The sequence below is a fragment of the Mesoplodon densirostris genome, chromosome 2 (assembly GCF_025265405.1).
Source record: "Mesoplodon densirostris isolate mMesDen1 chromosome 2, mMesDen1 primary haplotype, whole genome shotgun sequence".
NCBI lineage: Eukaryota > Metazoa > Chordata > Mammalia > Artiodactyla > Ziphiidae > Mesoplodon > Mesoplodon densirostris.
In genome coordinates, this window is record NC_082662.1 from 29,886,293 (window position 1) to 29,910,942 (window position 24,650).

The following is a 24,650-nucleotide window of genomic DNA, read 5'->3' on the forward strand; positions in this document are numbered from 1 at the left end:
GAAAATGGCCAAATAAAGATTGACCTTTTTTTTTAAGTGACTGGTCAATGTAGAAAATGTTAGTAGGCTTTTGTTTGTTTGCTTATTTAAAAAAAAAAAAAACTTGAAGAAATTTCTAAAAAGACATTCTCTTTTGTAGTTTTCCCTTACAGCTAGAAAATGGGCAAGCAATGGAATGTACAGTAGCTCAATATTTTAAGCAAAAGTATAGTCTGCAACTGAAATACCCCCATCTTCCCTGTCTCCAGGTGGGACAAGAACAAAAGCATACATACTTGCCACTTGAGGTAAGCTAAACTAAACTTTCTTTTGCTAATCTGCCAATCTCTTGAATGTGTTTTTTAAAAAAGAAATGTTCTAAACTAGTGATAGAATTTAATATTAATCTCTAAAATACTTTGGACAGATAACTTCACCATATAACAGAATTTTCATTTTTTTGGAAATGGAAGATGTAAGGTACAGTTCAGCAAAGGCTTAAGATATAGAAGCCCATTACACAAACTAATTCCTCTTTGCCTCTTGGTAGGTTTGTAATATAGTGGCAGGACAACGATGTATAAAGAAGCTCACAGACAATCAGACTTCCACGATGATCAAAGCCACAGCAAGATCTGCTCCTGACAGACAAGAAGAAATCAGTAGACTGGTCAGTAAGGCATGGCCTTTAAAATAAGCTAGCTTTCAGATGGGAAGAAAACAAAAAACAAAAACAAACACAAAAAACAATAGAAAATGCTGATGGGACACAGTTATTCTTTGGTTTTTATATATGCAGGCTTTCCTGTTCTTTAGGTGAAGAGTAACAGCATGGTGGGCGGACCTGATCCATATCTTAAAGAATTTGGTATTGTTGTCCACAATGAAATGACTGAGCTCACAGGCAGGGTACTTCCAGCACCAATGCTGCAATACGGAGGCCGGGTAAGCTTTTCATTTTATTCAGCAAGCTTCTTCCAACAACCAATCAAAAGGGATGAATCCAGGGTTTTTCCACTACACCACACTGAATTTACTCATAGCTTTGCTCATTACTGCTTTTTGTCTTTTGGCTAATATCAAATAGAGTTTTGTTTATCCCCTCATCAACTTTAAAATGGCCTTAGATTGTAATGTCTTTTCTCTTTTCTTTTGTTTCTTTTTTTGTGTTTTTTTTTTTTTAAAGAATAAAACGGTAGCCACACCCAACCAGGGTGTCTGGGACATGCGAGGAAAGCAGTTTTATGCTGGCATTGAAATTAAAGTTTGGGCAGTTGCTTGTTTTGCGCCTCAGAAACAATGTAGGGAAGATTTACTAAAGTGAGTATCTTCATATTTTCAGCTTAGTAATATCCCTTCCAGATATGAAAATATCATCTTTATGTGAATGTGCTGTGTACACTGGCACTGAATCCCAGACTCCTATAGTGACACCATCTGGCTATAGGAAAAAGACCTTGTTCTTACAGTAAATTGCAGACTTGGGAATTACATTAAGAATCTGACTCAGCTTCCTACATTTAGAGCAGAAATTTGTGACTAACAAGGCTGAAGCAGTGCCGATTGGCAAATTCTTGAGTTCTTAGAGAAGCTTCCTTTGGGGTTAATTGTATCTTTTCAGCTAAGATAAAATAAAAACTAGTTCATTTTTAATCATTACAGTGTACTAGAGAGCTTGTTTTACTGAGGGTCACTGACTAGGATCATTGGTTCACATCTTACAGATGCAGTTATCTATATACAGGAAGTTAGTGAAAAGGGTGGAAAAATCACGACAGGAAAAGGGAACTGGGGTGAAAAGAAAGGAATCCTACAAAACATTGGCAAATGCAGGAAACGAATCATTCTGAAAGCTTTCTACAAATCCAAAATTAAAACTTGACCATGAGTTTTGCTTTTTCTTAAAGTGATGATTTCTTTTGACATTGTTATTGAATCACATCTATTAAAAGTTTGAATGTCATCCTAAATATGGTGATTTTGTGACAGTGTGTTTCTGTGTTCTCAGTTGAACACAAGCTTACCCAACTATTCTTGTACCTGGCTTACCAAAATACACGTTACCTGAAATTTTGACCTTGCTTTTTTCTTCAGTCTGGAATTACTGACTTTAATGTTTAAAAAATCTTTGAACAGGAATGCTATTCTAGGCCCTGAGGCCCAGCTGAGGCACAATTATTTAAAAATTCAAAATGATAATCTGATAGTTTAATAATACAGAGTCTTCTGCATTATAATTACAGTGATACAACTTCCAGGCTATTTTTGGCAACCAGTTAAAGATGGGGTTTGTTTGTTTGTTTGTTTATTTGTTTCTAAATTTGGCTAAGAATTTACAGAACTGAAAGAAATATCTTAGAGGGAAATAAATGCTAAGAATGTGCCCTGAAATGAAAGCACTGTGCCACTGGTTCTATTTTAACAGGAGTTTCACTGACCAGCTCCGTAAAATCTCTAAGGATGCAGGAATGCCCATCCAGGGTCAGCCATGTTTTTGCAAGTACGCACAAGGTGCAGACAGCGTGGAGCCCATGTTTAAACACCTGAAAATGACATATGTGGGCCTACAGCTAATAGTGGTTATCTTGCCTGGGAAGACACCAGTATATGGTATGGACCCCTTTAATGTTGAATGAGGGATGATTTCAAGTAGTAGTTGTAGCAGTCAGGATAAACTAGGTTATGCTGCAGTCACAAACAATCCCAAACTCTCAGTGGCTCAAAGCAACAAAGTTTTATTTTTTGCTTTTGCTATGTGTCCATTGAGGGTAGACCATGTCATCATATCATTTTCACTCTGGAACCCAGTCACTATTTGGAATGTTGCTGGCTCCATGGCAGAGAGAAAAGAGAGCCTGGAGGGTTCTTAACTTCTGCAATTTCTTGGTCACAACCAGCTATATGGCCCACCCAACCTATGTGGGGGAAGTGGGATGGTGGGCAGGAAATGCAGTGGTAATGAGGGTAGTGCCATTTTACCATAGACCCCAAAACAGGGAGAACTGGAATGTCTGGTGAAAAGCATTTAGGAATATCAGAGTGGGGGGAGCCTACCACTTCCAGAATAGGAGCTGCTTAGTTTGTATCTCTTATAAGAAGAATGATACAAAGTTCTTTTGGCTTATCATCTAAGTAAAGGATTTGGAAACTATGTAGACTAACCATTTGAACTTTATAAAATGCCTTCAACCCTCTCTATATTTGTTTCTTTTGTTAGCTTCTCTTTATCTGTAGTGTTTGGGGGAGGAGGGGAAGGAAGGAAAAAAAATCCCTTAGAATTCAAAGGGCTGGTGTGTGTACTGAGAGGGAGGAGCTGGGGAGATTGATTTCTTTGCCAGACCAGTCCTGTGGGAAAAGGAACCTCAAGGGACTTGAGTGAGTGGTGAGTGGTGGCAGGCTGTGTGGTAGAATAAAGGAAGTGGACTAGCTTCAAAGCCTGCAGGAGGGAAGAAAAGGATAGGGAGAGAGCCTTCCAAACTCAAAAAAATTGCCCTGGGGGTTTAGCAGATGAAAGGACCACACATGAAAAGCATCTAGCACAACGTACAGTATATAGTAGGCACTCTGTAAATGTTAATGTGTGTGTGGGGGTGTTTCCCTCTACTTTTAGTAATCAGGAGAATATATCAACATTTTTTAATTAATTAATAAACTTATTTTTGTAGCGGAGGTGAAACGTGTTGGAGATACCCTCCTGGGTATGGCTACACAGTGTGTCCAGGTAAAAAATGTAGTGAAGACCTCACCTCAAACCCTTTCCAACCTTTGCCTGAAGATAAATGCAAAGCTCGGAGGAATTAACAACGTGCTTGTACCTCATCAAAGGTAAGATCCTGAACTCTTTTTCCATTTGTTTCTTAAGCTCTAACTTACATAATTTATGATAAAGCACACAAATCTCAAATATACATCTTGGTTACTTTTTCTTACATATGTATGCACTCATGTAACCACCACCCAGGTTAAATATAGAACACATCCAGCACCTCATCAGGCTTCCTCGTGGCCCTTCCCAATAGATAACCCCCAAAGGTTCTGACTGTTCTGACTTCCAGCATTATAGATTAGTTTTGCCTGTTTTTCTTCTGGCCACACCCCGTGGCTTGTGGGATCTTAGTTCCCCCGACCAGGGATTGAACCTGCGCCCTTGGCAGTGAAAGCTCAGAGTCCTAACCACTGGCCCGCCAGGGAATTCCCCAGTTTTGCCTGTTTTTGAACTTCATATAAATGGAACCATACAGTATATACTATTTTGTGTCTGTCTTCTTTTGCTGAATATCATGTCTATGAGATTCATTCATGTTGCTGTTTTAAGTAGAAGTTTATTCTTTTTTGTTGTGTATTATTTCATTTTATGATTATACTACAAAATTTTAGATATTCTTATACATTTATTATACAAGTCTTCTACATTTTTGGTGGAATTAAGTACTGTTACTCTTGCAAGAGTGGAATTGCTGACTTATAGAAAATATATGTTTAGCATTGATAGATACTATCAAATGCAGTAGTCCCCCCTTATCTGCAGTTTCACTTTCCCTGGTTTCAGTTACCTGCAGTCAACCTCTGTCCGAAAATATTAAGTGGAAAAATTCCATAAATAAACAATTCTTCAGTTTTCATTAATTAATTAATTTATTTATTTATTTATTTATTTTTGGCTGAGTTGGGTCTTCGTTGCTGTGCATGGGCTTTCTCTAGTTGCAGCGAGCAGGGGCTACTCTTCATTGTGGTGTGTGGGCTTCTCATTGCGATGGCTTCTCTTGTTGTGGAACACAAGGTCTAGGTGCACAGGCTTTAGTAGTTGTGGCACACAGGCTTCAGTAGTTGTGGCACGCAGGCTCAGTAGTTGTGGCATGTGGACTCCGTAGTTGTGGCTCGTGGGCTCTAGAGTGCAGGCTCAGTAGTTGTGGCACATGGGCTTGGTTGCTCCGTGGCATGTGGGATCTTCCCGGACCAGGGTTCAAACCCGTGTCCCCTGCACTGGCAGGTGGATTCTTAACCACTGCACCACCAGGGAAGTCCCAATTCTTAGGTTTTAAATTGCGTGCCATTCTGCGTAGCCCGATGAAATCTCGAACTCTCCCTCTCCATCCAGCCCTGGACATGAATTATCCCTTTGTCCAGTGTATTTAAGCTGTTTATGCTACCCATCCATTAGTATAGGAAAGAAAACCAGTAGATATAGGATTTGGTACATCCACTGGGCATCTTGGAACACATCCTCTGCAGATAAGGGGGGACTACTGTAGTTTTCCAAAGTGGTTGTACCAATTTATATTTCCACTGAGAGTTCTAGTTGCTCATTTTCTTGCCAACACTTGGTGGTATCAGTCCTTTTAATTTTATCCATTTTGGTCGGGGGTAATAGTATCTCATGATGGTTTTAATTTGCAATCCTCTGATGACTAATCATGTTAAGCACATTTTCATATGCTTATTGGCCAAGTGAACATCCTCTTTTGTGATGGGCCTGTTCAGTCCTTTGCCCATTTCGTAGATTGGGCGGCTCCTTGTTAACTTGTAGTTTCCTTGTCTGTTGAGATAATATCTGACTTGTCTACTCTACGATGTTTTTATGTGAAATTCTGTATGTGGAAGTGATTTGGGAAGTTAAATTTTGTCTGTGATATTAGTCATTTTCATACTTAAGAAGAAGGTGAACTTGAGTGCCTTACTCTTATACAGTTGTATCACAGTTCTCATTTTTGTCCTTGAATGAAACTTCTAGGTAAATAAATACTTCCTGCGACATTGGTAGATGAGGTATACAGACCATGGGGGAAGTTAACCTAAAGCATGATTTAATTTTACCCCAAACAATGTAACATAGTGGCATAGAGTACAGACCTTTTTGTCAGGCTTCCTGGGTTTGGATTCCAGCTTTATCACTTCCTAACTGTGTAATCTTGAGGAAGTTCCTTATGCTCTTATGTCTCATTTTTTAAACCTGGAAATCTGAGATAATAATTGTACTACCCTCATAGAATTGTTATGAGGACTAAATGAATTCATACGTGTGAAGTACTTAGCACAGTGGTTGGTACATAATATATGTAAGCTGTTATTATGTTCTGTGTATGTATCTTATGTATATACATTTGCTCTTATACCCTACTATGCCAAACCCATGTTGTATGATGATATATAGAGAGAAATACAACCCAGTCTCTGCCCACATGGAACCTCATCTTTAGTACCTATTACATGAGATTTTCAGATTTGGGATGCCTCCTAGATATACTTTAAAAATCAATATTCACAGTCCCAAATCCTACCTTTAAGAATTTACCAGAGAAGTAATACATGCATGATATTTTTCTCCTTAATTCCATAGAAAAATTAGTGCCAAATAAATGAATTCATTATTTTAGCAAATATTAGTTGGGTGCCAACTGTGAGCAAGGCAGTGTTTTAGGCACTAGGAATACAGCAGTGAACAAGACAAAGCAAAACAAAATTCCTGCCTTCATGGAGCTTACATTCATGTGTGTGTGTATATACAATAAATAACATAAATAAGTAAAATATGTGGTAAAAGTGATAAATATATGGAGAAAATAAAATAGGGAAGGAGATAGATAGACTTTATTCTCTTCCCTAAGTCTCATATATTGGGGGGTTTGTCCCAGTTCCATGTACATTGTGCAGTTCAGTATCCATTGTAGAAATCCCAGGATCCCAAGAAAGCCTGTTCTGGGAAAGTTTTCCCTTTACACATAGAGATTTTGCTAAATTTGGGTTGGGGCCTCTTCTTGACTCTACCCTTCCTACTATTGCAGAAGAACCATGTTGGCTTCTTTAGTCAGTTCAAATATATTGTACTGGGTGGCACAGATGCTCAGTGGGCATTAGAGTTCTCTCCCAATGGGCACGTCTTTATTCTCATAAGATTATGCCTGTGATTATGTCTGGTGATCTTGCTAAACAAAAACATTTTCATCCATATGTCTGAGTGGCAATGTCTCCTTAAATCTGAGCAGGCCCTCGGTATTCCAGCAGCCTGTCATCTTCCTGGGAGCGGATGTCACGCACCCCCCAGCAGGGGATGGGAAGAAGCCTTCCATTGCTGCTGTCGTTGGCAGTATGGACGGCCACCCCAGCCGGTACTGTGCCACTGTTCGGGTGCAGACGTCCCGCCAGGAGATCTCCCAGGAGCTCCTCTATAGTCAGGAGGTAATCCAGGACCTTACTAACATGGTTCGAGAGCTGCTGATCCAGTTCTACAAATCCACACGCTTCAAACCCACTCGGATCATCTATTACCGTGGAGGGGTATCCGAGGGACAGATGAAACAGGTACTCTCTTAATCCCATAGTTGCCTTCTGGGGCTTCTAGGTATCTGATGGAGTTTCCTCCCATCTGCCACTCCAAGTAAATCAGATCTGAGAGATGCCTGAGAGATAGGCAAGTTCTCAATTAAACATCATTTTATTTCTAACTCCTAGGTAGCTTGGCCAGAACTAATAGCAATTCGAAAGGCATGTATTAGTTTGGAAGAAGATTACCGGCCGGGAATAACCTATATTGTGGTGCAGAAAAGACATCACACACGACTCTTCTGTGCAGATAAAACAGAGAGGGTAAGAACACATAGGATAAGCTTTATTATCTGATGCAAGTGAATATGTTTTTGGTTTTTTAAAAATATTTATTTATTTTGGCTGTGCCGGGTCTTTGTTGCGGCATGCAGGATCTTCATTGCAGCGTGCAGACTCTTAGTTGCACACTCATGCAGGATCTAGTTCCCTGTCCAGGAATTGAACCCAGCCCCCCTGCATTGGGAGCGCAGAGTCTTCCTGACTGGACCACCAGGGGAGTCCTGTGAATGTGTTTTTGAGTAGGCATACATATAGTTTTTTTTTTTAAAGCAGAAGTGCCTAATAATAATTTAATAAGCATACTAACTCCAATTGAGCTTAGATGAGCAATTTTGAATGATACAGGTTTCAAGACTGAATATTTCTCTTATGTGACAGCAATACTGGTTTCTAGAGTTTTTAGAGGGAGAAGTTAATAAAAGCCATGCACACTATGGTGATACAGGAAACCTCCAAAGGGAAGGTTTACTACTTGGACTTTATTGCCATTTGCTGTTTTTTGCTACCAGCGCCTAAGGCATGGTTCTAGGGTATAAAGAAGAATTTCTCTTCCAAATGATTTTACATCAGTGCAGGGGATTCTTAGGGTACACACTTTGAATGCTTGTGATGTCACATTTACTGACCATGGACAGGTTAACTTCTCTAAGCCATAATGTTCTAACTGTAAAGTGTGATAAGAACAATACCTATCTCACAGGGTTGTTGTTAAGGATTAACTTAGTAAATGAATGTTAATTTTGGGTACAATTTCTAGCATTTGATAAAAGGCATTTTGTGTAACCTATTTATAATCTGACATTAATGTGTAAACTAGGTAAATTTTAGGTACACAGAGTTGGATGACTTTACTTCTATGATCTTTTCTATGACATTATTTCAACTTTTTCAGGCCCTCCCCGATCCATTCCCAGAGAGACCAGTTCTTTCTGTTTCCTGATCTTATTGTCTTGTGGGTCACTCCCACTGTTTTCTAGTACACGTTTAGTTTGTTTTATTTTTTTAAGGATTAGATTTTTCTTTTTAATTAATTAATTAATTAATTAATTTTTGGCTGCGTTGGGTCTTTGTTGCTGCACGCGGGTTTTCTCTAGTTGCGGCAAGCGGGGGATACTCTTCGTTGCAGTGTGCGGGCTTCTCATTGCAGTGGCTTCTCTTGTTGCAGAGCACGAGGTCTAGGCGCGCGGGCTTCAGTAGTTGTGGCACGCAGGCTCAGTAGTTGTGGTGCACAGGCTTAGTTGCTCTGCGGCATGTGGGATCATCCTGGACTAGGGCTCAAACCTGTGTCCCCTGCATTGGCAGGCGGATTCTTAACCACTGCACCACCAGGGAAGTCCCACTTGCTTAGTTTCTGTCTCTAATCCAAGGCTGAGCTGTTTCTTCTTGTTTTCTGAATCATTAGAGAACTAAGGTTTTACCCTTGGGCCACAGGTCCACCAATCAGCTCAGATTCAAAATACTGTCTTCCAAATTGCCAAACTCTGACTTGGTAATACTTCTTAAATTCTGCTAATTCAAATTCTCTGAGCTCTTGACCGAGCTCTGGGCACAAAACATCCTGCCATCCCCTCCTTAATTGCATAGTCACACTCCATCCCACTGTTGACTTGCTATTCATGTAACTTTAGGACCTGGACTATCTTTCTAAACCCCCAAGCTATCTCATAGCTTTGTTCTTGACCATCCAGTGTCACTCCTGACCTTTGAAGATTGACAGTCCCAATCCTTGGTCTACTTTGCACCCCTGACACCAACATCTTCAATTCTCTAAACATGCCTCTTGCCAGTCTCCAACTCTGAATTAGTGTACTTGCCCATTTCTTTTGCTTCTAGTCTTGGGCTGATTGAGGTTGCTGAGGAAAAAAGTCATTTATTTAATAATGAACCATAATACAAGTTCTTGACAGCAAATCTCAGCCAGGCCTTTGATGCTGCAATTTCTTTTCATTTATCGTATTCCGCATAACATCTGTTCTAAACCTTTATACTCTTCTCAAGTCCCCAACCCCATCCATGAAGCATTCGTTGCCAACAATTTACATTGCCAACAATAGAATAACCTTCTATTTCCTCCAGAAAACAAAATTGAGAAGGCATGAATTTTCTCAGCTTCCTCCCCTTTACTTTCAAATTTAGCTAAATCTGTGTTTTATTTTCTTCCTTGAATCTCAGAGGCTAATCTCTCCACCTATGTTTTCTTTCTCTCCACCTATGCTTTTGTTTTTAATGCTTTCTGCCTTCTGTAGAGCCTCACTTCATTAATTATCCATTTTTTTTCAAAATTTCAGTTTTTCCCATGCCATTGCCTCCCTCTCCTCACCTTTTATAGTTTCTCAACTCTTCCTCAGTCTCCCTCAAAACTTCCCTTCTCCCTCAATCTATCTGCCATTTTTTCTTTCCTCCCTTTCATGACCAAACTTATAGGAAAAAAAAACTTGATTTTCTTTTTGTGTCTTCTCACATAATACTTCAGTTCTCTGTTGCCTGACTTTTATTTCACTGACTCCACTGAGGTCGTTCTCTCAATGACTTGCTCATTTTGAATCCAGCAATATCTTGTCAAGTTCCCACACTGACCTCTTTGAAGCACTTATGGATGTTTGCCTTCTTTGGCCTTAGCAATATGATTTTCCAGGCTCACTACCCACCTCTGTAATTAGGCTTTCTTTGACTCCTCTTCTTCCTCTGTCCATTAAACATTGATGCTTCCTGGCATTTCATATTTCTTTCCTCTTCTCAATTTCAACTCCCTTAGTCTCACCTACTTTTCCGGATTCACTTATTTGCTTATAGATTCCTAAATCTGTATTTCCAGCCCCAGATTTTCTGTGCAGCTCCTGATCTGCATTTCTGTCTACCAGTTTACTTAGATGCTCTGTAGGCATTGTATCAGTTAAGATAGGCTAGGCTGTGCTGTGGTAACAAAAGACTCCAAAGCCTTAGTGGCTTACTAAGATTTATTTTTTGTTCACATTACACATTCATTGTGGCACTGCTACAGCTGGGACCTCGCTGTCCTCCCTTTGGAACCTAGGCTGACAGAGAAGCATCTGCCTGGAACTTCACCAGTCATTGTAGTAGAGGGGAAAAAAGATACATGACAAGCCATATGCTGGCTGTTAAAGCTTCTGCCCAGAAGTAGCACATTTCACGCCACATTTTATTAGCCAAAGGAAGTTACGTGGCCACTTCTGAGTTAACTGGGTAGGGATGTATAATCCTCCCCCAGGGAGGGGCATGGGAATATTTGGCACCAGTGATACAATCTACCACAGGCATTTCAAGCAAAGCACATCTAAACCTTCTCCTTATTGTTTTCTCTGTATCTAAAAGCTATTCCTCCCCCAATTTTACTATTCTTCTATTGCTTGGCATCACTATATATTAGTCAGCCAAGTGAGAAACTTCAGAGTTGTCTTTAAATTCTTCTCCTCTATTCCTGTCCCCGCTTCCCATGTTCAGTGGGTCAAACAATTCTCTGTGTTCTGCCCTGAAATCTCTTGGCTCAACTCTTCCTCTTGTGTGTTCTGTCTGCCCTAGGCAGAACTCTTCAGTATTGCAGGAGACTCCTAGCAGTCTCCCTGTCTCCATTCCTCCTTCACAAATATATCCTCCACCTACTGTCAGGGCTAGGTTTTTAAAATACAGATCTTATCCTGCCACTCCACTGCTCAAAAATCTTCATGTTACCCCTATTGTCTACCAGATGCTTTCTTATGGTGCTCAGTGTTTTCCCACGGTAGCCAAAACACATTTAGTTTGATCTTTCACCATGCCCCCATACACTTTCCATTAGCAATGTGACTATTTCCATTTCCCATATACATTGTGTATTTTTATCCCTGGAATGACCACATCCATCCCACCTTTTTTTCCCCATTATTTTTATAATAAGATATAATATAGACCCAGTAAAATTCACTATTTTTAGCATACTGTTCTGCATGTTTTGAAAAATGCATACAGTTGTGTAAAACTACCACCTTAATATATAGAATGATTCTGTCACACATAAAAACTCTCTTATGCCCTTTTGTAGTCAGCCCTTTCCCTTACCTACAGCCCTTGACAACCACTGATGTATATTCCATCCCTATAGTTTTGTTTTTCCCAGTATGTCATATGAAAAGAAGTCATAGCCTTTGGTCTGGCTTCTTTTACTTAGCATAATGCATTTGAGATTCATCCACGTTATTGTATGTATCAGTAGTTTGTTCCTTTTTAATTGCTGAGTAGTATTTTGTGATATAGATGAACCACAGTTTGTTTATCCATTCCTGACTGTAAGGGGTATTGGAATGTTTCCATTTTCATTCTATCCCCTCCATCCAACCTGTACTTATCCTATAAGGCATGGCTCAACCATTTCCTCCCACCAGCTTTTCCCAGTGCTTTCCATAAGGCCCTTATTACATTGCATTGCAGTTCATTGCCTGTGACTTTCATGAAGAGCAGGAGGGCAGGTTCTTTAGTTCTCTCTGTGACTCTGTCTCTCATCCCCAACATCTGTTGCAGAGCCTTGCACATGGTGCTCAAGCAATAATTATTGAAATGAACATGCCTGGACCCCCTTTTCCCCAGGGCAGCACCTCTTTAGGTTCTCATCTGTAGATTCCAAGAGATTTTTTTTTTTTTTTTTCAGTACGCGGGCCTCTCACTGTTGTGGCCTCTCTCGTTACGGAGCACAGGCTCCAGACGTGCAGGCTCAGTGGCCATGGCTCACGGGCCCAGCCGCTCCGCGGCATGTGGGATCCTCCCGGACCAGGGCACAAACCCATGTCCCCTGCATTGGCAGGCGGAATCTCAACCAGTGCGCCACCAGGGAAGCCCCCAAGAGATTTTTAAAAAGGGATTCTATGGTCAAATAAGTTTGGGAAATGCTGTATACTCCATCTCCCTCTTAAAGATTATACATTACTAGATAAAAGTTCTGAGAAGTCATACAATAGAAAAGCCTTTCAACTGTGGTTTAACCCTGTATCACTCAAATTTATTTGACCATAAAACACCTAAACACATCCTGCAGAACTAATATCTCTAAAGCATACACTTTGGGAAACAATACTAGAATGATTGTAGCTCAGTTACATTTCCTCTTGTCCAGCTAGGTACCCAAGGTCACATATGAATTTCATGGAATGAGACTTTCCTATACTCATGTATGTTATTACTATATGCATTGGTGCATGATCTTCAGCTGAAGTTAACAATAGTTAGAATGGAGCCAAATAAATTCCCATCAAATTTGTGCCAATATGCTAAATGTACTACCTCGTGTGGAACCCATGTGTACAGCAGAAGTGGATGAAAACTGACCAAATAGCAAGATTTAATTCCTTTTCTTGAAGTTCTCCTCTCTGCTTTTCTAAAAGTTTGATTTTAGAATTTGGCTATAGAAGAATTTTAGAATTTTAAAAGTATCAGAGATCATCACCTAATTTTATGGGTGATTAGATTGAGGCCCAAAGATATTATACTTTGTTCAAGGTATGTAGTTGCAAGGCTGGGCTTAGAACTGAAACTGTGGTTTTCCTAATTCTCATTTCAATGCACTCTTCCTGATAATGCATGTGCCAGTGAATTCTTTTATTGATCCTGTAAAAGTATTAATTTTGTTGAACCTGGTGAACCAGTTCACAGATTCCTTCATCTTAACTTTTACTGAAAGTTGTAGGTTTTTTTTTTTTTTACTCCAAATAAGGAATAAAACTGATTTTTTTTTCCCTCAGGAAGCTTATCCATCTTAAATGTCTTTTTTCCCCCTCTGTGAACACACCAAAGTGTCATCTGTAAAATAGATGACAAGAATGTAGCCCAAAGCCACAGGTAAAATAATTCTTTGTCTGGATTCCCTTAGAGAAACAGTGGAGTATATTTGAGAAAATATCTAAGGTTGAAATAGTTGGGCTAACGGAAAGTTACAGAAAATTCAACATCTTGAATTAAACTGATTTTCAAGAGTTCACTTAAGAGCAGTATACTAACTTGTTACTAATGGCTTGAGCTCAGTTTAGCACTTTGATGACTAATTATACTTTTTTTTTTTTTTTTTTAGGTGGGGAAAAGTGGCAATGTACCAGCAGGCACTACCGTGGATAGCACCATCACACATCCATCTGAGTTTGACTTTTACCTCTGTAGTCATGCAGGAATTCAGGTAATTTGGAAGCTAGTCCAGGTCTTTGATTTGACAGGGAGGTGTTTGCAAATTCAGCAACTAGCTTGAGTAGACTTGTTGTTAAACACTGTACATAACTTTGTTAATGCTTGTATCCTAGAACTGTTATCTTTTGGTCTAGGTATCTGCTTGTAGGTGTGCTAGGCAGGAATATTTCTGAATTTAAGTAGGTTTCAATTCTCTCAGGTAGTCAACCCGTGTCAGAGACATTAATCATAAAACTCTTTCTCCAGGGAACCAGCCGTCCTTCACATTACCAGGTCTTGTGGGATGACAACTGCTTCACCTCGGATGAGCTCCAGCTACTAACTTACCAGCTATGTCATACCTATGTGCGGTGCACACGCTCAGTCTCTATTCCAGCCCCTGCCTATTATGCCCGCCTTGTAGCATTCAGGGCAAGGTATCATCTGGTGGATAAAGATCATGACAGGCAAGTTTCTCAGGCAAATAAAATCTTTCTGTCTGTGTTAGCAGCATATTAAAAAAAATGAGCTACTATAGAAAACTTTTAGGAAGAGTTAAACTTCCTTTTAGGGTTTACATTTTAAGGAGCAAATAAAATTACATGTGCCTTTAAGAGCTGATAATGTGACTTTTGGTCCAAAAATTGCCCAGGCTTGTTCATACTTGTATGATGTGTCTAAAGTCTGCCCCAAAAAGCAGTCTCATTTGAAACTGCCTGTGGATTTCCTATAGAGCCAAATGCATTTCAGTTCTGCTCAGGTCCTAAGCAGCCTCAAAAGGTGTCCAGCCCAGTGCCCTGGCTCCAGTCAGAGCAGTCACAGGCCTGTGGATTCTACTTCATGCAAGGGGGAAGTCCTGACCAGTTCACTTTACTTTCAGAACAGTCTTGGAGAATGTATCAGAGGGAACCTGGGTTTGTGTCGGGAACAGGTGGGGTACCAGCCCATTCTCACCCCCAAATAATGATCTCAGGAGAATCAGACATATTGACCTGATATTGAGCTACTATTAAATAACTAAACAAGCTTTCTGCATTAAATTTTTTTCCCCAAATGACCATCTGTGAAGTGTAGCAGTTTCTGGGCTCTTCCCCAAGTCCGAATTCAGCTGCTAAATAGTAGACATTCCACTGCAAGTCTATTTCTGTACTGGTTGAAAGTACGCTATTATGGAAAATGCCCAGCTGTGGCTTTGTACCTTCCATTCTGTAATATACATATTCATTCAACACATTTACTACGTATTGCCTGTGTGCCCAACACTGTACTAGGTACTAAAAACTGTAAGTTGAGGAAGACATGTTTCCTGGGATTTTATGCTTCAGTATGGGATACAATACAGGCAAACATAAAACTGACAATTAGCCCATAGCAGTATAGATGAAAGTGCAATTGGACATCAGAGGAAAGTCTGTTAGAGATTTCATAGCTGGATGGGTAGGATTTGGCTCTACAAAGAAGAGAAAAGCATTTTCCAGTCAGAGGGAATAATGGACACAAAGAAGAGAAGACAAGTGACATGTCTGAACAATAGCAAGTTTTCTTTGGTTGGAGCATTTGAAAGGGGAATAGCAGGCATGAAGCTGGAAGAATATGTTAGAGCAAGATTACCTTTGTTTAACATAAAAGGCTAATCCTGGGATAAAATAGATATTACTCAACAGTTAATTGGATGTGAGTGACAGAGAAGAGGATGAAGTAAAAAATGACTAAGATTTTGAGCCTAGATGATAAGGGTAATAATAATTTAAGTAGAGAAGTCAGAAGAGGGATGGTGATTTCCCATTTACTAAGCCTTTTATCACATGGTGCCCTTAAAAGGTATGTTCAGAAGTTGTTACTGTTATCCTAAAAGATCAAGTTCAGAGGAGTTGTTACTTGTCTGGGGTCGTATAGCTAGTGAGGGAAAGACAAGAAAGGCTGGTGGCATAGTAACATTTGCTGAGTATCTGTTACATTCCAGCACTGTGCTAAGCACATTCATTTATTCATTCATTCATCCATTCAACAAATGGTTATTGAGGCAATGCTATGTGGCAGGCACTAAGGATTTAGTGGTGAGTAAGACAGACAAAGTTGCTGCTTTCTTGGAGGTTACATCCCAGTAGGGAAATACATAATTATCCAAATAATAATCTTTCAAATAAAATAAAAGTAGAGGATTCTGTGCAAGTATATTCCAGGTGGCTCTGACCTGAACTTCAGAATCAGGGAAGATTTCTTTGGGGGAAATGACATTTCACTGAAGCCTAAAGGACAAGTAGGCATTAACCAGACATAACAGACAATGGAAGTCCTTGTGTAGGCACTGCTGAAGATTTGGGTCTTTGCAGACATTATTCTAATTAATTGCAACAGCCATTAAATAAGTTGTATTGCATTTTCAGTTGAGCAAACTGATGTTTAGAGAGACGTTACAAATTATTTAAGGAGCCACACCTTGAGCCCAAGATCTTGAATCTAGTACTATTCATGCTATTTGAAACATGTGGAGTTTGAAGTGGTCTTTTGTTACTCTTGGTTTTTTTGCTTTCTTTTCTTTACAGTGCGGAAGGCAGTCATGTGTCAGGACAGAGCAATGGCCGAGATCCTCAGGCCTTGGCTAAAGCTGTGCAGATCCACCATGATACCCAGCACACGATGTATTTTGCCTGAGAGTCTCAGAAAAAGAACTCAACCGGTTTGGCACCCCATGAAGGCTCAAAATGTTTCAAACGCCTACTGCCTCTAGAGAGAGCCAAGTTGACTTCAGGTGGTCTTCTACCAGCAACTCAGAATAGTTGCACTGAATCTATACTTCGCAGCACTGTCTGATGCATCAACAAAATTGAGCCATTTTTTTAAAGTAATAGATACTCACTGATTATCTTTTCTGATGCACTGGACTGAATTTTTACCTCATCATGCAAAGGCTACTCAGCCTGAACTTTCTAAAGGACTTTATGAGAAAGGTTTCTATGGACCATTTTGCTAGCTGTGGTGTTCACCGCATCCCTCTAGTCTTACAAGAGAAGCTTATTCCTTTTTTCTGTATTCGTCGAGTGGGGTATATGCATAAATGGGAGAGAAAAACCAAACAATCTACTTCAGTTCAGTGTAACTATTTAATTGTGTGGGTCCATAAGCTTTTTAATGGAGATTTCTGACTTCGCCACTGTAAATGCCTTTAACGAGCATCAATTTTTGAAAGTTTTACAGAGTTTTATTAGTTTTACTACTTTATCTATTGATCTCTACAGACTTGTGCTGGTGCAAGTACAGGCTGCCAGGCAATTGCACTATATTTGGCTGCAGATTCAGACAGGCAGTTCTCTTATTTGGTTGACTTTTGTGAATGTGTAACACATGTAATGCATGTCATGGTGACAGATAACACTGCCATGGTAAAAGTACTCATGTTTCCCCCTCTTTGAAAAAAATTAGCTTTTAGTATTTTTCAGAGTTTTCAAAAGTGCCCATTTTATGCTGCTGTGTGGTCTGTTAGATCTAAATGATTTTTAAACTTTTCTCATAGCAAGTTAACTTTGGCAATAAACATTTTTTAAAGTCCCTCCTCTTCCTCCACCTGACAGTGTAGTTTTTTAGATGAGATTTCGGTATGATTTTTATCAGCTATTTCTTATAGATCATAATCTGGCAATTTCTGAAACTGGTCAGAAAAGACATATATTTCCATGCCTTTTTAAAGAATTCTTTTTATCTGTTTTATAGTCACAGTTGGTGTCCTGTCACTTTGTTTTAAAATAAGCTAGAACCAGGATGCTTCCTTATTGAATAGGCTTTGCCAGTCCTTAAGGTACCTTGAGTGATGCTGCAACTTGCAAAAATGTACCAGCATTTAAAACTTTATTCCCTGGGAATCAAGGTTACTCACACAATTACTTGTAGTGCAAATTTTTTGCTTCTCTTTCAACCTGAAATGTACTTGGTGGGGTTTCCTTCCTTTTATTAAACTAAAACTGCATAGAAAAGGTTGATTTTTCTTAATAGATTCTGGATTCCGTTCACAGGGAGACAGGATTCCTTTCTTGTCCAAACAAAGGGAGTTGATCTAAAGCAAGCATCAGTTAAAATGTGGGGGAAAAGGTATTTTGTATTTAGTGTAGATAATACTTTGTGAATGGACAAGTTACATAGAGTATTGATAGTTCCAGCCAGTGTTTCCCAGCCCAAATTTTACTGACTTGGAATTCTCTGTCCTGGAACCTCAGGAGTGAGAGCTGAAAGGAGGGATAAAAGGCCCAGATCCACTCCATATGGCTGAGGAAGGTGCTGGGGGAAGAGATAGATGCAGTGTGGTAAAACGGTTTTGCCACCTCTGTCTGGAAACTGCTGGTGGGGGAAACACTGGATCTAACGGTGAAGGATGTTGCTTGAACTCATTAGCTGGTCCAAATCTCTTAAACTAGCCTTCTCAAAATCCCAGCAATATAAAGCACTGTTTTTCTTCAGTCTTTTAAACAAGCTTGTAAATACATTAAAGTTTACATTTCCATGTGCTGTTGATCAGCGGCGCCACCAGTGTTTGCTGAGACTGGTCTCTGAGAGTTTTATAATGTATATGGAGTCCTAAAGCTCATTAAGATACAAGTGCAGACGTCCTTGTTCTCTTCATAGAGTGGGATGAAAGCAAGCTCTGTAATTGAGGCACAGCATAGGCAGGAGTGAAGAAGATGGCAGATGTTAATTTCTTAAGATTTTCCTTTTTTGCAAATACCTCACTTGGACACTACAAATCAGGACACGTTGGTGAGGGTCTGGCTGCTGCTTTTTATTCACACTTGTTCAGGGAGAGCACAGAAAATACCCTTCAGCTTGGCCACCCTGGATACAAGAGGAGGAAAAACGGAAGTTTTCTCTAGGAAAAGGATGACTTGCTGGAGTCCAGGATGTGAAGAACTCTTGGTGGCTGGCTGGCTGGCCAGAGGGCACCCCATCTGCACTTGAGTGCCTCGGACTTGCTTGTTAATAATGCACAGAAGAAGCATCACTTCTCACCATCTCCTGGCATGTATGGAGCAGGGAGCAAGGCGGAGTGCCAGGAAGCCCTGACGTGCTTGCAGATGGGCTATACACTCGACCTTGAACTGTAGTTTGTAAGACCTCAGTCAGTCCTAGTACACTGGGGCAAATCAGTGTAGTGGTGGAGGAAAAGCCGGGAGGCCTATTTTTATAGGAAAACAGTACCTTTGAGGGTGTAATGCTGCCGTTTTGGACAAAAGGAAAGAAATATAGAAGAATTAGGATTGTTGGAAAAAACTTGCTGAGTGGTGGATCTTTAAGAGATAATTACTGCAGAATCCCGAGTTGCAGCAATACTTATTGCAGGCAGGTCTGAATGCATAGTTTTAATTTGGCTTGACAATTTGAACACGTTAACCCCTTGGGACTGATGGAATCATTATGCATGTGTCAATCAATGGGAGGTGTGCATTCTCTAGAAGTAGGTGTAGGCTGTTTGGTTTTTTTTTAATGCAGCCTGTTCAGGCACTGTCATGTGGTGTGAAAGATTTAAATGTAGCAATGCTAAAGAGTTAACAGTTTTGGGATAAGGCACGGGGACATTAAAAGAGTGGTGAAGATCCAAATGTTGAACCAATTATGTTTTGTTGTTGTTGTTAGCTGTAGAGTGAACTAGCTGCCCAGCAGTCTGGGCAGGCAGAACATATTCATTCTTACTGTAAATTCTATTTGCTGCTTCCAAAGGTGATGATTTACAAGCAGACATATTCTATATGGTCTGTATTTTAGGATCTGGTGCCCAGCCTATATCAGAGCTTACCTACCTGGCTCAGCTACCTACCCTTCCTGTGGGAAAAGGTAATCCACTGTTTAACCAGGCTCACCCTCTCCGCCCTGCCCTAGCAACCCTCTGTGGATGTGCTGTAAGATTTTCTTGCTCAATAGCAAGGTGGTAGCTCTGCTTTCATTTTAAGAAAGTGGAGGCTGAGGGCATTGTATCAATACTGCTTCAACTCCAAGGATTTTTCCTTGTAAAATTAAAGGGAAGGGCTTCCCTGGTGGCGCAGTGGTTGAGGGTCCGCCTGCCGATGCAGGGGACGCGGGTTCGTGCCCCAGTCCGGGGGGATCCTGCATGCCGCGGAGCGGCTGGGCCCGTGGGCCATGACCGCTGGGCCTGCGCGTCCGGAGCCTGTGCTCTGCTACGGGAGGGGCCGCAGCGGTGGGAGGCCCGCGTACCACACACACAAAAAAAAATTAAAGGGAAGATCTTGTTATCGATTAACCATTTTCTTACCCCTTGCTATTGACATATTCATGCTCTTTCTATGTCTAGTAGCTGAAAAATGTTTGCATTTGTTCATTTGACTAATGGTGTCATTTTTGTTTCTATATTGTTAGGCCTGTGATGTTCTAAAATGTATTTTATTAAATTTGGACTGGATGTATGTCTCTAGCAATACGAGGTACTTTCTAAACTTTTAAGGGAGGGGTGGTATTCCCGAGTTGAGATAAGATGATGGTTGTTTAAATTTTGCAATTTTTTTTGGCCTGCAGGGATATTTTGTGTTCATGTGTCCATAAAAGAATAAATTGGCATTCTTGTGCCAAACATTGTTTTTCTTGTCAATTGTCTAATAAATATAGCGTATACTGTAATAGCAATACACATGGTTACTTTTTTTTTTTTTTGGCCACACCGCACAGCTTGTGGGATCTTTGTTTCTCAACCAGGAATTGAACCCACACCTTCGGCAGTGAAAGCACAGAGTCCTAACCACTGGACCGCCGGGGAATTCCCCATGCTTACTTTTTAAAAACAGTTTCCTCAGTATAAGAAATTTGAGAAAGAAGAACAATGAGAAAACTTTGTGTTTTTAACTCATGGGTCTCCCTATTTTTAGAAATTGTTATTCGGGAAATTTAGAAGAGCTTCTTGCAACACTTCACATGTGAAAACTTAAAGCTTCAGCAGAGTTCTGGGTATAGCTCTTAATAGGGAGATCTATTTCAGTGATGTTCTGAGAAAAATCTGTAGTCTTCAGAGGGCAGTATAGCTACGTACTTTATAAGACTGACTTCAGAGGAAGAGCCGCCCAAATTCACCCATCCTGGGGCTATCCAATCTCAAGTCTTTCGATTCTTACCAGCAAAGCCCTTTTGTTAAGTCATGGCAAGGATAATGCAGAGATTTGCTCAATGTGGCCCTTTTACTCAGGGAATTTATAGTTTACCAGAGGAGCAAGTCCTACATACAGCCGACTTTACTACAGGTAGTTGTTTTTTCCATCAGTACAGTATCCCTCTCTCCATATTTGTCTATTATCAAACATTTATCATGAACCCAATATATGCCAAGCTCTGCCTAGGTGCTGGGAATACAGAAGAGTAAAAAATTAATTCTCCAAAGAATTCATTCTAATGCGGCATAAGGTGGGGAGGAGGAGGGAGCAAGATTAACATCTGAGTGCCTAATATATGCAGTCACTTTATACTGACATCTTTAATCACAGCCACAGTCCTTTGAGGTTGATGGTGGTATCCCTGTTTTAAAGATGAGGAGTCAAAGTTAGAATTGAAGCCAGGCCTATCTAACTTCATTATACCTGCTACTGAGCATGAAATTATAGGAACTTAAAAAGGGAAACAACAACTTTTGTCATGGGGAGTCAGGAAAGACTACAGAGTCATGAATTTTGGGATAGATCATGAAGCATGAGTCAGACTTTGCCAGGTGGATAAGTGGGGAACAAGGGGATTCTAGACACACTGTTCCCTTACAGTAGATTAGCTATAATTTTTATCTACTCCAATTCTTTCCTTTATTACTTCTTTGGGTGATAGAATCCCTCTTTCTTATGGGAACCCCATTATTTTGTGTGTTTCAAGTGAGTCCAAATGGCCTTCCTCCCACTTCTTCCCCCTCCATTTGTGTTCTGTTCATGTCCATCCATGAATCAGTCCCTGGGGGATGTGTCACATAATGACTCCTGTGTCAGGGAGCGGCTAGCAAGTAGGCAAGTCACAGACAAGGCATGTTCCTCTTCTGTCTCTTTTTCTCTATCTCTTGGCTCTGATTTCCTCTATGTTGACTTTATTCTCCAGAAGCTATTGGCAAATCTTTAAGGAGAAGAGGGACAAAATCAGATGGGGAAACTAGCAACTATATTACAAATTGACTGGAGAAGGAAAGAAATTATTTTAGTCTAACAAACATTTTTGGAGCTCCTATTATGTGCTAAGAAATATAAAGATGAAAGACTAGTTCTGGTCATTGAAAGGTTCACTTGTAAACTTGGGGGCCACATATGTAGCAAGGTAGCTTTAAGGGTTAAGTATTATGAGAAATATATACACATAACCATGGGACCACTTAGAGAGGGGCTAACCCAGCTTGGGGAGATCAAGGAAGACTTCTTAGAAGAAATGACTGAGATGTCTTATAAAGAATAAATAAGAGTTTTATAAATGAACAAGGTGGAAGAAGGCATTCTAAGGATTCTTTTCATGGGCAAAGGCATGGAGGGGAAAACAAAGATCATGACTTGTTGGGATGAATTACAAGTAATTTCAGTACTCTTGGATTATAAGGGAAGTGGAAATGATAAGGCTGGACCACAGAGGCAAGCACCAGTTCCTGACAGGACAGGACTTGCATGGCATTCTAAGGAGTTTAGAGTTTGTCCACAGGTACAATAGCACAGTCTGATTTGTGTTACTTAGGCTGTCAGTAGTGTTGTGGGTAGTTTGAAGCTGAAGTTCTGAGAGTTTTACTGTGGTAGCTCAAGCTAAAGATGATGAGGCTTGAACTTGAGCAGTGAGAGTGCAATTGGAGAGAACAAATGAACACGAGATATTCAGAATTTAGAAGAACCAGAACTTGGGGAAAGTGGATATAGAAAGTGCCGGGAAGGAAGTAGACTCATTAGGAGGGCTCTCAGGTTTCTGGCTTGGGTAGCTGGGTAGGTAATAGTGCCACTGAGAAAATGAACACAGAAGAAGCAGATTTGTGATTTGTGGGAAGTAAGAATGTGGTGAGTTCAATTTTGGATGGATTTGATTTGAGGGTGGTATATATGGATTGGAGAAAGGGACTTGGAAGCCATCAGTATATATATCTATATATCTAACTATAGCTACGTCTATATCCTATTCGTTCTGTTTCTCTGGGGAACCTGACCAGTACAGGCTGCTCTTACTATCTTCTCTTTGTTTTTGATTTTCAACACTTTAATAGGCCTAGGAATCTTTGTATTTATCCTGCTTAGAACTTTGTCTTATTCATCTTTGTGAAACCAGCACGCAGTGTCTGGCATATAGTAGATGCTCAATAAATGTTAGCTAATATCATTATTTGAGGAAATTCCCCAACACAAAAGTCAGAGAACAAAACAAACAGTAAACATAACTCAAAGAAAATAGAGACCATGCAAAGGGAGCACAAGAAAACGTCCCCCCCCAATTTTTTTTTTTTTTTTTTTGCGGTACGCGGGCCTCTCCCATTGTGGAGCATAGGCTCCGGACGTGCAGGCTCAGCAGCCCTGGCTCACGGTCCTAGCTGCTCCGCGGCATGTGGGATCCTCCCGGACCAGGGCACGAGCCCGTGTCCCCTGCATCGGCCGGTGGACTCTCAACCACTGAGCCACCAGGGAAGCCCCTTTTTTCTAATTTTTAAAATTTATTTGGCTGTATTGGGTCTTTTAAAAAATATTTATTTTAAGATTTTAAATTTTAGTTATTTATTCATTTGGCTGCATTGGGTCTTCGTTGCTGTGCGCAGGCTTTCTCTAGTTGCAGCGATTGTTGCAGTGTGCGGGCTTCTCCTTGTAGTGGCTTCTCTTGTTGCGGAGCACGGGCTCTAGGTACGTGGGCTTCAGTAGTTGCGGCATGCAGGCTCAGTAGTTGTGGCACATAGACTCTGGAGCGCAGGCTCAGTAGTTGTGGCGCACGGGCTTAGTTGCTCTGCAGCACGGGGGATCTTCCCAGACCAGGACTCGAACCCGTGTCCCCTGCATTGGCAGGCAGATTCTTATCCACTGCACCACCAGGGAAGTCCCTTAATATTTATTTTATTTATTTACTTATTTGGTTGCCCCAGGTCTTAGTTGTGGCTTGTGGGCTCCATAGTTGTGGCTCGCCAGCTCCTTAGTTGTGGCATGTGAACTCTTAGTTGCGGCATGCATGTGGGATCTAGTTCCCTGGCCAGGCATCGAATCTGCGCCCCCTGCATTGGGAGCTCAGAGTCTTAACCACTGCGCCATGAGAAGTCCCCCAAATTGTATTTTATATTCTCGGAAAGATAAAAGAAGATACTGCATTCATTAAACAAGAGGAGACTATAACAATAGGAACAACTTAAATTAAAAGAAAATATTAAAATAGCAAAAATTTTAAAAATCATAAGTGAAACAAATGAAATCCATAGACTCCCACAGATATTTAAGGAAGTCATGCTTGAACTCCCCTCCACCCTAAACTTTGCTCACCAGTGATCCTGTGTCTTCTAATTCTGAACTCCAGTCTCTGTGATCTCTTTCCTTGACCCTGCTCCTGGCCCCTGGACTTGGTTGGCATTTGGACTTGGTTTCTCTCGTGTTTAATCCTGCTTTCTCTAACTTCCTTCACTTGGTTGCCCTCAGAGTTTCGGTGTCCCATGTGACATTAACCCCCACCCCAAACCCACATGTGTGTGTGTCGGGGGAGGCAATTCAGACATCAGCAATAGTGAAAAGTTAAGAAAATTCTTGTTAAAAAGATACCAAACACAATGGCAATTTATTTTACATATCACCTTTCAATGCACATACAGTTTTATATTGTTGTAATCTTAATGCGTACAGGATTTTGTGTTCTGTTATTTCATTAACTATTACATAACGAACAGTTACCCTTTTTCAAGACTGAAGTCATGTCATTTTGTGGTCATAATTCATTAGGCAAGCATTTATTGAATACCTTTTGCCTGC

At 40.5% G+C, this 24,650-nt stretch overlaps 1 protein-coding gene across 2 annotated transcripts in view; it reads left to right on the top strand.

The window, feature by feature from the left end:
• LOC132483770 (protein argonaute-4) overlaps nucleotides 1–20,259 on the top strand; it is a 38,995-nt gene extending 18,736 nt beyond the window's left edge. Inside the window, exons 8-19 of one of the 2 annotated variants that reach the window (XR_009531110.1) lie at nucleotides 140–287; nucleotides 530–649; nucleotides 796–924; nucleotides 1,166–1,299; nucleotides 2,405–2,589; nucleotides 3,645–3,804; nucleotides 6,963–7,278; nucleotides 7,429–7,563; nucleotides 13,637–13,738; nucleotides 13,993–14,192; nucleotides 16,272–19,545; nucleotides 20,086–20,259. Coding sequence is in view for 1 of the 2 variants with exons in the window: in XM_060089478.1 (XP_059945461.1) it covers nucleotides 140–287; nucleotides 530–649; nucleotides 796–924; nucleotides 1,166–1,299; nucleotides 2,405–2,589; nucleotides 3,645–3,804; nucleotides 6,963–7,278; nucleotides 7,429–7,563; nucleotides 13,637–13,738; nucleotides 13,993–14,192; nucleotides 16,272–16,380 (1,738 nt within the window). In the remaining variant the exon portion in view is untranslated. Of the gene's footprint in view, nucleotides 1–139; nucleotides 288–529; nucleotides 650–795; nucleotides 925–1,165; nucleotides 1,300–2,404; nucleotides 2,590–3,644; nucleotides 3,805–6,962; nucleotides 7,279–7,428; nucleotides 7,564–13,636; nucleotides 13,739–13,992; nucleotides 14,193–16,271 lie in introns of both variants that reach the window. The other variant, XM_060089478.1, reaches the window with a different exon arrangement.
• Nucleotides 20,260–24,650: the final 4,391 nt, after the last annotated feature.